At 42.9% G+C, this 14,781-nt stretch overlaps 1 protein-coding gene across 1 annotated transcript in view; it reads right to left on the reverse strand.

Annotated features, from left to right (window-relative positions):
- The window catches only part of LOC129869117 (glutamate receptor 4-like), a gene marked incomplete at its 5' end in the record, with an annotated part of 64,898 nt that extends 50,812 nt beyond the window's left edge, over positions 1 to 14,086 (reverse strand). Inside the window, 6 exons of the mRNA XM_055943620.1 lie at positions 676 to 780; positions 2,662 to 2,766; positions 6,946 to 7,113; positions 11,051 to 11,209; positions 12,046 to 12,099; positions 13,853 to 14,086. Of these exons, the coding sequence (XP_055799595.1) occupies positions 676 to 780; positions 2,662 to 2,766; positions 6,946 to 7,113; positions 11,051 to 11,209; positions 12,046 to 12,099; positions 13,853 to 14,086 (825 nt within the window). The remainder of the gene's footprint in view (positions 1 to 675; positions 781 to 2,661; positions 2,767 to 6,945; positions 7,114 to 11,050; positions 11,210 to 12,045; positions 12,100 to 13,852) is intronic.
- Between the last annotated feature and the right edge of the window lie 695 nt (positions 14,087 to 14,781).

Below are 14,781 nucleotides of genomic sequence, written 5' to 3' on the forward strand. Positions count from 1 at the left end.
GTGTGAGTGTGTGTGAGTGTGTGTGAGTGTGTGTGAGTGTGTGTGAGTGTGTGATAGTGTGTGATAGTGTGTGTGTGTGTGTGTGTGTGTGTGTGTGTGTGTGTGTGTGTGTGTGTGTGTGTGTGTGTGTGTGTGTGTGTGTGAGTGTGTGTGAGTGTGTGTGAGTGTGTGTGTGTGAGTGTGTGTGAGTGTGTGTGAGTGTGTGATAGTGTGTGATAGTGTGTGTGTGTGGTGTGTGTGTGTGTGTGTGTGTGTTTGAGTATAGAATCTGACTTTCTGGCCTCATTAAATAACAATTCTCAAAATGCATGTGTAGCAGTCTCTGGCAAGGATACAGAGCACAGCTCATGCATTTTATAAAGGTGACTAGACTAGTCATGGTAGGTACTGCACTTACAGTGACATGTTTACAATGACATCTCCATCACACCTAGTGTAACAACGTCTCAAAAGCATCTGCAGTGCCAATGTTGGTGAGTGTTTTGGATTGTGTTTGTGTTTGTGTGACTGAACGTCTGCCCTGAGGCAGAGGAAGGTGGAGTAAAGCCCTGTCCGGGAGAACATTAAGACATGAGCGCGCTAGAGGGGGTGTGTCTGTGCCTCTTTTGTGCTTGTGTGTCTCTTTGTGTGCGTGTGCACGTATGCGCATGTGTGTGGGGTTGTAGTGTGTCTTACCATGATAGTGGTGACTACAACAGTTCTGTTCTCCAGGATTTCATTGGGAAGGAGGGCTTCATTCTGGATCAGAACCAGCTTGTCTGAATCCGTCCAGTAACCCATCTGGAGACAGAGGACACTGAGTCAAACACAGGGGTGAGTGTGTAGAGGGTGTATGTGTTGGGTGTGTGGAGAGGGTGTATGTGTTCAGTGTGTGTAGAGGGTGTGTGTTTTCAGTGTGTGTACAGTGTGTGTAGAGGGTTTGTAGAGGGTGTGTGTGTTCAGTGTGTGCAGTGCATTTCTGGTGTGTAGTTTCCAGTATTTATGTTTCATGATGTGGTGTTAAGATCTGTCAGAGTATCTGAGATAATGTGTGCATATACAAGCAAAGAATAAGAGCCACACAAATTGTACAGTATGCTTGGATGTGTCATGTACAGTACATTAAAGTACACAATGTTGAAATGTTTAGTATACAGTACATGAGTCGTATAATAGGTGAGTCAAGCTAAGGCAGTCAATATAAATGTCTGCCATATAAATTGGTGGTGTCTGCCATGGATCAAGTAGACGAGTGGGGGGGAGGGAGTGATGGCGGGCTGGTCGTGAACTGCTCCTCTCTCTCCCTGCTGAGTGTAGGAATGATTGACGAGCTTTTGGGGGGCGGTGGAGAGGTGTGAGTGTGTGCATGCGTGAGCGTGTGTGTGTGTGCACGCATGTGCATGTATGGAGGTGTCTGTATGTTCGCACGTGTGTGTACCCAGCCCCCCCTCCCTCCTGTCCTGACAGGACTCCTAGCGCGCGGAGCCAGCCAGCGGGCAGGCCCAAGCGGCCTGCTGATTGATGAACACACTCCTCCTCCCCTCCTCCCCTCTTCTTCTCCTCCCTCTATCACTTTCTCTCTCTACCGCTCCACTGCTTTCTGTCCACCTACCGTAGTTGGCTGGAGTCCCACACATACTGTACACAAACAGCACTAAACATACACACATAGGCGCAGGTGCGCACACACATTGTCGAAGCTTGAGTATACTATTCATGCAGCAACTTGAATATAGAGAACACTGATACACAATACACAGATTCTACAGACACAGACAATGCTAAACAGATAAACAGATAATGACATGATGTTCGCTCTCTTCTATCATTTCAAACAGAAAGAAATTAAACATACAGTTATTCATTGCTCAAACGTGCATATTATGTTTTTAATACGATTCAGTTATTATGGTATAGTGGTATTATGGTATAGTGGTATTATGGTATAGTGGTATTATGGTATAGTGGTATTATGGTATAGTGGTATTATGGTATAGCAATTATGGTTATAGCTAGAAAGCATGGGCAGTGATGGAAATTGAGAAAACAATTAAACATATAGTGAATATAAATTCTAACATATAGTTATGTCTTTAAATTAATGAGTTAAGGTATGATAGTGTGGGCAGTGAGGTGCAGCATAGGTGGGTGAGCCAGTGAGGTGCAGCATAGGTGGGTGAGCCAGTGAGGTGCAGCATAGGTGGGTGAGCCAGTGAGGTGCAGCATAGGTGGGTGAGCCAGTGAGGTGCAGTATAGGTGGGTGAGCCAGTGAGGTGCAGCATAGGTGGGTGAGCCAGTGAGGTGCAGCATAGGTGGGTGAGCCAGTGAGGTGCAGTATAGGTGGGTGAGCCAGTGAGGTGCAGCATAGGTGGGTGAGCCAGTGAGGTGCAGCATAGGTGGGTGAGCCAGTGAGGTGCAGCATAGGTGGGTGAGCCAGTGAGGTGCAGTATAGGTGGGTGAGCCAATGAAGTGCAGCATAGGTGGGTGAGCCAGTGAGGTGCAGTATAGGTGGGTGAGCCAGTGAGGTGCAGCATAGGTGGGTGAGCCAGTGAGGTGCAGTATAGGTGGGTGAGCCAGTGAAGTGCAGCATAGGTGGGTGAGCCAGTGAGGTGCGGTATAGGTGGGTGAGCCAGTGAGGTGCAGCATAGGTGGGTGAGGCGGTCACAGCACTAGTCTTCTTACCCGTCTGGGTCCGTTGTTCTTCAGCTCAAACACGTCCATGGTGTAGTTGACCCTGCGTCCATAGTGGTCAAACTGGACATTACCTGTTAATCCCTGCAACCGGACCTGCAAACAGTATCAGAGTATTCAACTCCGGTAACTTTACCAAAATGAACAGAAATCCTGGTTTGAAGATTCCCAGAATCATGAGGTAATAAGAAGGAAATCAGGAATCATCCGACCATGATTTCTGGAAATCCTGGAAATGACCAGAATTTTGCAACTACATCAGAGTGGAAGTATACCTTTATTTTACTTTTAATAAGATAGATTACATATGACATAGTATGTAGTGTTGACTGGTGATGTAATTTGTGGACATCCTTGACGCAACAAACCAAATTTGGTTCTGTGAAAGTTCCCAGAACATTCGTTCGGGCAAATGTTCTTATAACACAACTGTCCAGTCGTGCTGATGATTATAGAATGTTTGTATAAAACATTCACCTGATGTTGCAAGAATGTTCCTAGAACACATTTAATCTGTTCTTTAAATGTTCCCAGAATGTTTCATTAGGTTATGGAACAGTCTGGTGAGAACATTTTGAGTGGAATTCACAAAATATATGTTCCCAAAACACAACAACTTTCCACTTCTGCAGATGATTCTACAATGTTTCCTTTAGGGTGCAAAAACATTCACCTGATGTTGCAGGAACGTTCCCAGAACACATTTAATCTGATCTTTAAAGGTTTCCAGAATGTTTCTTTAGGTTGTGGGAACATTGTAGGTATATGATGAGATAGGTTCCCAAAACACCACAACTGTCCAATTGTGCTGCCATTCAGATAATGTTTGTATCAGGGTGCACAAAACATTCATTTGATGTTGCAATTTGTTTTACAGAACAGCCATTATGAGTTCTTTAATGGCTCCCAGAACATTTAGGTCGTGGGAAAAGTGTGAATACATTACAAGAGATAGGTTTCCAAAACACAAAATATGCTCAGTTGTGATGACATTCATACAATGTTTATACAGTTTTCACACTATCATGCCGACCCGCACTGGACATTCCCTCAATGTTGCAAGAATGTTCTTGTGATATTAATGAAGGTTGCACAGAACATTCCCACATTGTTGCGTAATGTTCCACGATTTCCAAATAAGTCCGTTTTTATGACATTCATAGAATATTTGTTTTAGGTTTAACATAATATTCCATTAATGTTGACGCAATATACATTTTTCTTGGAGGTCCTCAGAACATTCAATAACTTTTAGAAGATATTATTTTTTAAGTCTGACCGAATATTAGCTCAACATTGGCAGCATGCACATTTTTATTTAGCTCCATAAAGCAAAAGAAAGCAGATTGGAAAACATCCCCATTATGGTTCTCTCCAGATTTGATTGGAATTCGCATTTGAGGATAGCATTGTAGACCCACTACAAGGTGATATAGGCACACATGGCATTTCCATTTCATCCACAGGTCATTTAATCATACAAACATATTTTTACATTACATATGTTGACAAACGGCATATTATTTAATTCTTAAGACATTTGAACAGCATTTCATCTCAATCCAGGTGTTTTATGCTCTGTGCCACCAGGTAAGCACTCTTACATATACTGCCATGGCAGTATGGTCAGCCAGGAATAAAACACTGCCTTTTAAGCCTTCTTAGGCATAATTAACATAGGGATATACTGGTAACTGGGTTATTCACCATGACTTCACCCATCCTCTTCATATACTGCATACTTCTGGGTCCATATTTACAATGTATACAAGACTATGAGTTCTGATCTCGGATCACTTTCACTTTTCAGATCATGAAAAATAAGACAGGGGGGACCATGCCAAGTGTCCCAAAGTAGGAATTATATTGGTTGCGTTTTATTAAAAGTTGAAGAGTACATTTTACACAGTTAGGTCAAAATTCTTCATTTCTGACTGGATTTATGAATCTGGACGAAATAAACTCTCTTTGAGTATAGAGTATCTGAGCCTCAATTTTACATTATTTTTTCCAAAAGACAAATGGTTCAAGAATATTTGGGATTGAACCTGTGGATCTGCAACCAGATCATTGACCTTCTGCGCCACCAGGGACTAGCTGAGACCTTGTGTTTTTCCCCCAGTCTAATACTGTCAATCAGGACACGGCACACAACCACTGAGTTATTTAACACGTTCCCTTTCTCTTTATATGCTGTGTACTTGTAATACTGTTTTTTTGTGATTTTGCTCTTTGCTATTGTGCATTTTTTAAACTATTTTAATTGTAAACAATCACAGTAAGGTACTTTTATTTGTATTTTACCTTTATTTAACCAGGCATGTCAGTTAAGAACAAATTCTTATTTACAATGACGGCCTACCCAGGCCAAACCCTAAACCAGACGACACTAGGCAAATTGTGCACCACCTTATGGGACTCCCAATCACAGCCGGTTGTGATACAGCCTGGAATCGAACCAGGGTCTGCATGTCATGCCCTGACCTTAGTTTTCTGTATTATTTTGGTCGGGTCAGGGTGTGACGAGCGTGGGTATGCGTGTTTTTGTATTGTCTAGGGTTTTTATATGTCATGGGGTGTTTGTAAGTCTAGGCATATTGTAGGTCTATGGTGGCTTGAATTGGTTCCCATTCAGAGGCAGCTGTTTAACATTGTCCCCATCATTGGAGATCCTATTTAGGTTGCCATTTTCCCTTTTGGTTTCGTGGGTTCTTGTCTATGTGTAGTTGCCTGTCAGCACTCGTTTTATATAGCTTCACGTTCATTTGTTACTTTGTTACTTTGTTTTGTGTTCTTTCTTCATTAAAAGAAGAATGTATGCATTTCACGTTGCGCCTTGGTCGCCTCCTTACGACGAACTTGACACTGCAGTGACGCCTCTAGCACTGAGATGCAGTGCCTTAGACCGCTGCACCACTCGTGAGCCCAATTTCTTAATTGTTACCCAGAAGTTATTTGATATTGAGATAAAAACAGCTGCACTGGACCTATTTTTGCATTGCATTGAACCTAAATGAGATTTGTATATTTATTATGGATCATAATTTTTCAGAATAGGTATTGCACGCATTTGTATGTGTTTTGATTGAGAAAGGGTAAAAAAGTTTTCAATATTTACTTTGAAGGTTCTGAAACTGAATTTAAGAACCATATGAATAGAAGTTATTTAAAGGAAGCACTGTCCAACTAGAAAACTAGAAAATAATAAAGTACAGTGTTACAAGTACAAAGCATATGAAGAGGATAGGAACATTTTATTAACTCAGAAATTGTGTTCTGATTGGCCATATTAAACTGAACCAACGTTTGCCAACGTTTACTGACACTGGTCATATTCAACGGTTGTTGAGCGTTCGTAAATTCGTCAGTTATTCTGCGCTCTGGCATACTCAGACGAGTGCTTTGAAATCAGAGTAGATAGTCAGAGTGAATTTACCAGATACGTCTATCAACAGTTGTAGAAGTGATATCATCAACATTCTATTGAAATGGTTACTTGCATAGTGGAGTCTTTCGTTTAGACATGTAGCTAGCTAGCTAAACAATGAACCATAATCCCAACTCATATCATTACTACCCTTCATGAATCTGAAGGTAGCTAACCAACCACATCAATGTTAGCTAGCTAGCTAACATTAGGCTATAGCTAGCAATGCAAATGGCTCTGAGATACGAATAATATTACTACACAGATCATACACGTAACGTTAGCTAGCAAGCCAGGCAGCTAACGTTAGCTAGCTAACTAACAGTACGCTTTAACTTGAAATTAAAATGACTTTCTGACAAAATTAGAAATGTGTAATATATGAAAATGTAGCTAGACTATCTTACCCGTCCGTATACATGGATGGACGCTTCTCCCTCTTTGTCACAGACGTCATGGTTGCCTTAGTTTGAAGATGTAATCCGGAGACAGGTGTTTTATACAACAGCCTTCAGTGTGTTCTCTTGTTGACTCCGTCTGCATATTTGTAATCAAACGGCAGAATTTTCTCCATCTCCTTAGCTATCATACTCTAATTCCACCGTGCATTCCACTGATTTCAAAACTCGGTCCTCCAGAAAGTGGAGACCAACTGTCACGTTCCTGACCTTATTTCCCTTGTTTTGCATTTATTTAGTATGGTCAGAATGTTATATAAAACCCTAACTAGAACTTGATGGGAATCTTAGCTAATGTTCTGGGAATGTTCCCGGTTTGCCGGGGAGTTGGCAGAAATTTATGTAGTTATTTCATGAACCGAAATGTCTTTGAGGTGCAGTGGTAGATACCTGTTTGAGGGTGCGCTCCATGTCGAGGCCCTGGTTCCATGGGGCGGCGGGGTTGGCCAGACAGTCCCCAGCGTTCCCCCTGCGAGAGATGTCCACTTTCTGCCTACGCAGGTTCCTGAAGGCCTCCGCCATCACCATCACGCCATCGTAGGTCAGAGCCGATGTGTACTGAGGAACAGGAGCGAAGCGTCAGGTGTGTGTGATGGAGGGATGGGGTGTGTGTGCTCGCCCGTGTGACTATGAATAGAGACAAAGTTTCTGCGTGTGTGTACAGTATACATAGTCTGGGTAGCAGACGTTTTAGTTAACATTCTACTCCTCTTTGGGAAATGACAGGAGTGGCAAGAAGTAAAATGTAATAGCTGAACAGAGAAAGTAACCAGGCTACTGTATACTGGGCATTAAAAATCTACTTTTCAAAATGCCTGTAATGCAGCAAGGTACATTGTGTTATTTGCTCACATTGTATATAGACTTATTTTTCTACTGTATTATATTTTATATTATATTTAAGTCATTTAGCAGACGCTCTTATCCAGAGCGACTTACAAGTACATACATTCATACTTTTTTTTTGTACTGGCCCCCCGTGGGAAACGAACCCACAATCCTGGCGTTGCAAGCGCCATGCTCTACCAACTGAGCCACACGGGGTATTATTGACTGTATGTTTGTACACACTCCATGTGTAGCTCTGTGTTGTTGTATGTGTCGAACTGCTTTGCTTTATCTTGGCCAGGTCGTTAATTTAACGTTCAACTCTGGCCTGGGAAAATCCTTATTGGAGAGTTAATGTAACCTTCACTCTGGCCTGGGAAAATCCTTATTGGAGAGTTAATTTAACGTTCAACTCTGGCCTGGAAAAATCCTTATTGGAGAGTTAATTTAACGTTCAACTCTGGCCTGGGAAAATCCTTATTGGAGAGTTAATGTAACCTTCACTCTGGCCTGGGAAAATCCTTATTGGAGAGTTAATTTAATCTTCACTCTGGCCTGGGAAAATCCTTATTGGAGAGTTAATTTAACGTTCAACTCTGGCCTGGGAAAATCCTTATTGGAGAGTTAATGTAACCTTCACTCTGGCCTGGGAAAATCCTTATTGGAGAGTTAATGTAACCTTCACTCTGGCCTGGGAAAATCCTTATTGGAGAGTTAATTTAATCTTCACTTTGGCCTGGGAAAATCCTTATTGGAGAGTTCATTTAATCTTCACTCTGGCCTGGGAAAATCCTTCTCATTAACCCCGCTCTCCTTCCATCCTGGCTCATTTCAGCTCTCTGTGGGGGCCACGGTGTGTGTGTGTGTGTGTGTGTGTGTGTGTGTGTGTGTGTGTGTGTGTGTGTGTGTGTGTGTGTGTGTGTGTGTGTGTGTGTGTGTGTGTGTGTGTGTGTGTGTGTGTGTGTGTGTGTGTGTGTGGACCACCAACCCTGTGACAGGAGTGGACAAGCTGCCTACACCAACAAGGGTCAAGGGGGGCAATAAACAGTTTGATAACCAACGCTGATGCCACCTGCTCCCTGGGCACGAAGGTTGGCACAAACTGGTACATGCTTGGCATTGGTAAGAGTCTGGGCACTTAAATAGAAGATGGACAGTCCTGCCAAGGAGTTATGAATGGGGAGAGGAGGGTGTTGTAGCTGTTTTGACCAGGGGTGTCAAACTCATTTTGCCCCGGGGTTGCATTCGGTCTTCAGCGATGTCCGGAGGGCCGCACTGAAAATGTTAGATATTTCCTTGCGAGCAAAATGTATAAAAATTGTCCTCTATCTATCGTTTTTGGAATTTACCATGCTCCTTGACTGTCTAGTTTTAATTGTATTGATTATCAGTAGGCTGTACACAGGCAAGAAACTATATGAATGTAGGTCCATTATAATTTCTACACAGTTTCCATTTGGTTTTAGTTATTTTAAAGTATAATGAGTTCATCCCCCATCACTCACAATTTCTTGTTGTTGTATTTATTTATTTTTTACTCAAATCACCCGCAGGCCAAGTTCCATAATACAAGTCATAACCAACCTACAAATCACAACACATCCAGAGTGTGGTTATAATGAAATACTGCCATTGTTCTTGGACCTGGGAAGGTGCTATCTAGAACCTAAAAGAGTTATTCAGCCATCACCATAGGAAAACCATTTGAAGAACCCTTTTTGGTTCCAGTTAGAAACCTTTTGGTTCCAGGTACAACCATAATGGGTTCCATGTAGAACCCTTTCAACAATGGCTTCTACATGGCTCCCAAAAGAGTTCTAACTGGAAACAAAAAAGAGTTCTACCTGGAACCAAAAAGGGTTCTCCTATGGGAACAGCTGAATAACCATTTTGTATAGTTTATTCACTATATAGTGCACTACGTTTGACCAAAACTCTCCACGGGCCGTATGTTTGACATCCCTGATCTAGACTGTGACCAGAACACAGTAGGGCTCCACTAATTACAAAATAAAAAAACTATGGATGGTGCTACTGTACACCAGAGGGGCTGTTTGGTAGGGAGAACATTGGAATGGTTTTACCAATTTCACTTTAGATTCTAACGTTTATCCATGTTTCTCCAAGGATAAAATTTCAAAGTTGCTCCAAACATCAAATTTCAAAGGGTTTTTGACACCCTTGATTGATTCGTCCTGCTCAAGACAGTACATTTTTTGAACGTCACATTTTCAAAGTTTAAGGTTTTGGATAGGGTTAAAACATTACATTTTGGCATGGCTAAGTTAAGGGATAGGATAAAAAAATAAAATGAGTATCTACCACTGGGATAGAACACGAGACCTTCAGATCCGGAGTCATGGGACTACGCCCGTTCACCACCCCTGTCCAGAACGCAAAACCCAAGCCTACTTCATGGAAATAGCACTGTTGCCCCTAGTGGCTGGTTTTGAAGGCATTTCCTGATGTCCTCAGGACATAGACAGATGTTCAATTTTGAAGTCAATCTTGAGTGATCTGCATGGATATTGGAGCAGAAACACAAGCATACACACACACTGCATGTCGTGGCACAGCAGTATAGCTTAAATTGGTCAGTTCGTCACATTCTCACAGCTAGGGCCAATGGCCCCCAGGGTGGACCAACAACAGTGCTGATGATGATGCCCCCTCCCTCCCTCCCTCCATACCATCTCTCCCCTACCTCCCCCCACTCGCTCGCTCTCTCTCTCTCCATCCATCACTCCCTCCCTCCCATCTATCCCTAGGAAATGCATCTCAGATCAGCCCTCAGAGATTTTGACTCATGATGTGTACGGGTGGTGTGGGTGACTGCTGGTCACAGAGCCCCTTAAAGGGAGAGTTCATAATATTTTCAACATTTTAGCTTATTTTCAACTTCTTTTTGATGTTTCATCCAAACCTTTTTAGGTTCCTTAGCTGGTTAATTAGCAACGTCCAGAATCTTCTGGCTAGAATTTTTAGAGCATGGGTCCAGTGCATTCAAGTGCAGCAGGACAGCTAAAATGCACCAGTTCTCATGGCCCCTAGCAAGAGTGGAGCTCCCTCAGGCATTGGGCTACACTATTCCAATACTAAGAATGTCCACAGGTGTGAGACAAAGAGGAGATTGTGACACAATCCCATAGCCTGAACCTTTCCACGAGACTGCACCACAGTTAGCAGGTACTGTAAGGTATTCTAAGTGTGTGTGTGTGTGTGTGTGTGTGTGTGTGTGTGTGTGTGTGTGTGTGTGTGTGTGTGTGTGTGTGTGTGTGTGTGTGTGTGTGTGTGTGTGTGTGTGTGTGTGTGTGTGTGTTGAGATAGTCTGAGATAGCAGGCTAACCCACACCTCTGCAGTTGGTCCTGTAGAATCCTAAAGCCACCTTCCCATGCACCAGACCAGACTGACCAGAGTCTAAAGCAATCCTACACACAGTCAGCCAGCCAGTCAGTCAGCCAGCCAGTCAGTCAGAACTAGAGGTTATCTACTGAAGAATTGTTCTAACCCCCATGACTTAGAGGAGAGATACAGGAGAGAACCTTAGGGGAGAAGACCTTACTCCAGGCATGGTGTACTATCGGGGGGCTGTCGCTCTTCAGCAAGTGGGGGGAAAGGCATGACATTAGAGGAGATGAGAGGACTTAATCCCAGTCAGGGTGTTACCTTCGGGGGGCTGTCGGAGCCCGGGTACTCCCTCTGATCCAGCTTGTTCCAGCGCTGCATCAGCTTGATGACCATGGGGTTGCTGAAGTCCACTAGCTGGAAGCCCGACACGTTGGCCCCGCCATGCATGAAGCGCTCGAGGTTGATGTCCTTAAAACCCTGGGAGAGAGAGGGGGGGGGGGGGGGTTAGGGACAGATGGAGGTAGGCAGAGGGCAGAGATCAAGAGAGAGAGAGAGAGAGACAGGAAGAAAAAGACATTAATGGAGAGAAGTAAGGAGAATGAGCGAGGCATGCAAAAGGTAGATAGAAAGAGGGAGAGAAATAAACAGAGGGGGAGAAAGAGAGTGGCAAAGAGAGAGAGAAAGAGAGGCAGAACACTATGTTATACCGCGACAAAAAGGACACCAGACAGTTCTTTCCCCTAGCCTTTTCTAAGAGCTGGGATGACCGGCTGAGCCTGAATTCTGTCGACGCCCTGCTTCTGCAGCAGAGGGCTGGTAAGAAGGATTGTGCCAACAGTTATCTCTCCCAGCCCAGTGCTCTGATGCCTCCAGTACTGTCACACACACATTCACGCACGCAAGTACGCATGTAGATGCGCACACACACACAAACACTGAGCTGTCCTGTTCTGGACATCAGTAATACACTGTCTGTGGAAAAGGGCTGAATACTAAATACATAGACGTGGAGAGAGAGAGAGAGAGAGAGAGAGAGAGAGAGAGAGAGAGAGAGAGAGAGAGAGAGAGAGAGAGAGAGAGAGAGAGAGAGAGAGAGAGAGAGAGAGAGAGAGAGAGAGAGAGAGAGAGAGAGAGAGAGAGAGAGAGAGAGAGAGAGAGAAAGAGAGAGAGAGAGAAAGAGAGAAGGAGAGAAGGAGAGAAGGAGAGAAAGAGAGAAAGAGAGAAAGAGAGAAAGAGAGAAAGAGAGAAAGAGAGAAAGAGAGAAAGAGAGAGAGAATGGTGTAGTCAAGACATGCCAGGATTTTTTTCCTCACCAAGTTAGCCATGATGTAATGGTAGCCTTTGACATGTTTTCCGACACTGACAATCTGCGAGAGAAGGGAGAGAGAAGCGTTAGAGAAACATTAAGTCAACCCGACTGGAAAGGGACAAACGTTCAACAAACGTTGAGTGAACCCGACTGGATTAGCATTAGCAAGCTTAATTGGCTGTCAGTTGAATGACACCCCAGTGTGTGCGGCTTGGCATCGCGTCAACATTGTCTTTCTTTCATGAGAAATCAGACGTGCAGGCTGTCTAAACAAATGAGTAGGCATCCGGATGAGTGCCACACGAGGAGATAGACAGACAGACACTATCTGAGGCCAGGTAGTAGGGAATATGAAAATGCTCCTGGCATGGAGAGAGAGACAGAGAATGTTCATTGATTCATTGAACACAAGCAGATCTCAAGTAGCTAAACAGACATTGAACTGAAGACAGCTGCTAAACCCTAAACTTAGCCCTTACTTTTACCTTAACCACAACCCTAGCCTAACCCTAACCCTTACCTCAACACTTTTAAATGTCAACTTCAATGGGGTAACATCAGAGTTGGGACATCCCAAGGATCCCGGATAGGGGCCACCCTGTTGCTTATGTCACCCTGTAGTATGACTTGGCTTATAGATGATTTGTGAGGTACAGTATCTATGTAGCGATGATGAAGACTTTCTAAATGTTCTTTAAAGCATTCATTGTTGTTTGTTTAAAGTTTTAGCCTAATATGTTTGAACGCACTGCTAACAAATACAATCTGTTTCCACTGGCAGTGCTCCATTCTCCAAAAATGCTAGCCAGATTTTTCTGGACATTGCTAAATGACCAGGTAACAAAACCAAAAATGGTTTGGAAACAATAACACTGGAGGGAAGTTGAAAATAAGCTATACTAAAGAAAAGTGAATTTACCCTTAAAATTGGGACCATGCGAAAAACAACAAGTTTTTACCACTGCATCCCTGGTGAACACGAGATACTACTGAGATACAATGTGTACATTAGATGTGACCTGCTGATTAAGATGAAGTTGTGTGTACTGAAGCCTACTGAGATACAATGGGTGCTGTTGGAGGTGAGCCCGGCTCACACACAAGCACACCACACACACATACTGACTCGCACACACTCACATAAACACTGAGTCGTTAGCACAGTGACAGATGCCGGAGCTGAAATTTGCTAAATAATTGAAACGTGAGATAGAGATACTGGTTGCCTGGGGGATGGCGGATGAGTACACTATGAAACAGAGAAGTGGGTTATTCGGTTTGTAACGCTGACTACATATAGGCAACTGAGTGTCGCCAGAAGCTATTCAAACATTCTACAATTTGACCTAATAGACTGAATATACCTAAACCTGAATGATAATGTAAAATATGACACAATTGTGTTTGGTACAATATGGACAATCTCAGATTGTACCACAAAATATGAATGAATCATGTTTGCAGCTAATTAATTCAACTTAATTCAAATAAGCACTCTAGAACTGTAAAATCCACTGCAGGTCTCAAATTAAAATGAAGGAAAATGTCTCCTCTGGTCATTTGCTTTACCAAATGGTGCTGTCACCTGTTTTAGACTGTATAGATGAATTGATTAATTGATTGATTGATTGACCTACTCCAGTATGTTGGTGAGCCTCTTGAACTCCCTTAATTTCTTTCTTTCTTTCTTTCTTTCTTTCTCTTTCTTTCTTTCTTTCTTTCTTTCTTTCTTTCTTCCTGCCTTCCTGCCTTCCTGCCTTCCTGCCTTCCTGCCTTCCTGCCTTCCTGCCTGCTTGCCTGACTGATCTCACCTGCTCCAGCATGTTGGTGAGTCTCTCCGCCTCCAGGTCGATGACAAACTTCTTCTCCTGCCGTCGGTCCAGGTCCTCCAGGAGGCGACGGTAGGCAGCGTCATCGAAGCTCTCCACGCAGATGGCGCTCACCTGCCAGCTGTTCTGGCCCGCCTTCTCCATGATGGCCTGCAGTATGGCGTACCCTGAGGGACGAGACCAACCACCAATCAGATCACATAATTTTATTCCAATAATTTATTTAGCTACATAGTGACAATTAATTAACATTTTACCGCAGTGGCCTAAATCAAGGTCACAGTGTTTCTTGGTAGTCTTAAACAAATCTACTTTGAAACAGAAGTATACACCTCACACATATGGTTATGGGCTTACAAAAAATAAGACACCTGTGCCATGTCAGATATAGAGTTGAAATGTATCCTATTTTGAGTTTGTATCACAATATTCCACTTTATATACGTCACTGAATACTGAAATATAACAAAACCGTTTGACATAAAAACACAGGATTTTCTACGGGTTTTTAGAATAATGTTTATTAACTATGAAATTATGAAAAATATGAATAACATTACACCCATGAGGCCACTAGGTAATTTGACTGCAGGAAAAGGCAACAACATTTGCATATTGAATGTACAACAGTCAGATGCATCGCACCATCACATCTGCGCTACATTAATTTACAGTGCTGGTCCCCAAATCAGCATTAAAGTACATTTCCAAAAGGTTATAAGGCATAAAAGGTTATAAACATTTTGGACCCATTACAAGCATTTGCTTTTAGTCTTAAAGCACCATATTGCTGGAACAAAATTTTAAATACACTGAACAAAAATATTAACGCAACATGCAACAATTTCAAATATGTTACTGAGTTACAGTTCATATAAGGCAAGCAGTCAATTGAAATAAATTCAATAGGC

Source organism: Salvelinus fontinalis, chromosome 13 (genome assembly GCF_029448725.1).
Source record: "Salvelinus fontinalis isolate EN_2023a chromosome 13, ASM2944872v1, whole genome shotgun sequence".
Lineage (NCBI taxonomy): Eukaryota > Metazoa > Chordata > Actinopteri > Salmoniformes > Salmonidae > Salvelinus > Salvelinus fontinalis.